General features: G+C 51.0%; 1 protein-coding gene across 1 annotated transcript; it reads left to right on the forward strand.

Annotated features, from left to right (window-relative positions):
- Nucleotides 1-302: 302 nt before the first annotated feature.
- Nucleotides 303-812, forward strand: Pmar_PMAR021249 (hypothetical protein; the record flags this gene model as incomplete). Its single annotated transcript, XM_002771083.1, has 1 exon — nt 303-812. The coding sequence occupies one exon, from the start codon at nt 303-305 to the stop codon at nt 810-812; it is 510 nt and encodes a 169-aa protein (XP_002771129.1).
- Nucleotides 813-1,010: the final 198 nt, after the last annotated feature.

The following is a 1,010-nucleotide window of genomic DNA, read 5'->3' on the forward strand; positions in this document are numbered from 1 at the left end:
TTGATTCGATATCAATCCTGGATTCAGAATCAGGATTCTTGAATCGAAATGGTAGAGGGTCAGCTCGAGTAGTTGGACTTTCCAGCTCGGAAAGTCTGTGCCTCATCTTTTATGAGTCGTAGGACTCACATCAGTTTCCACAGTGTGAGATCCACACTACGACTCGTCTGTCTCACTGTATCAGTCGCATTTAGAGCTTGGCTCCCACTAACACTGCTAAGTCGACAGTTGTTCTCCCTCCAGTGTGCGCTATGTGGATTTACGCCTACCTCTGCTTGCCCACCGTCGTGTCGGCTTCTTTTATGCGTCCAACCACCTCGGCCAACCATCTGGAGTTTTACAAAGAAATGACCTACCCCTGGGTTGACAAGGAGGCTCCCATATGCTCCAACCAAACACTATGCCCTCGAAACCCCAACTACACCTGGGACGATTACTTCGATTGCCTCCTCAATAAGGGCGTCAAGAATTTCGTGCTCGGCGGCCTCATGATGGTGGGGAGTGACATCTGGTTCGTCATCGAGTTCAAATCACCGAGCCGATGGAGTAAATCTGGGTTCATGGCTCTGAGGGAGAAAGTACGAGCTCGAGGTGGCAGGATACTGGGTGACGTGATCGATGCGCAATACGGGTATGGCGAGCCTTTCAACAAGACGCGCTTTCGCCAGAATGCTGCCAAGTTCGTGGAGTACTTCCCCGTCGACGGCTTCAGGATAGCGGATTTCCTCCCCTATTCTGATCAGACCCCCCAACATGTGAAGGAGGCCTTGGAGGCTATCAATGAACTGAAGTTGATTTCTTCGATCCGGTGAGTCTTACGGTGCATATAAAACTACCAGTAGACTCTCGCGTGTGTAGTGGACCGATTGGAACCACCAGCCACCGTTGGGTTGTCAGGTTGACGCCTGAGAAGTTAGATGTGTTCGCGAAGGCCAAATTGGGAGGGATCGCCCATACCACCTTCGTTTCATTATGGCCACGATATGATGACAAAAACGATACGGCCGCGT

This window comes from Perkinsus marinus (assembly GCF_000006405.1).
Source record: "Perkinsus marinus ATCC 50983 genomic scaffold scf_1104296963902, whole genome shotgun sequence".
Classification (NCBI taxonomy): domain Eukaryota; phylum Perkinsozoa; order Perkinsida; family Perkinsidae; genus Perkinsus; species Perkinsus marinus.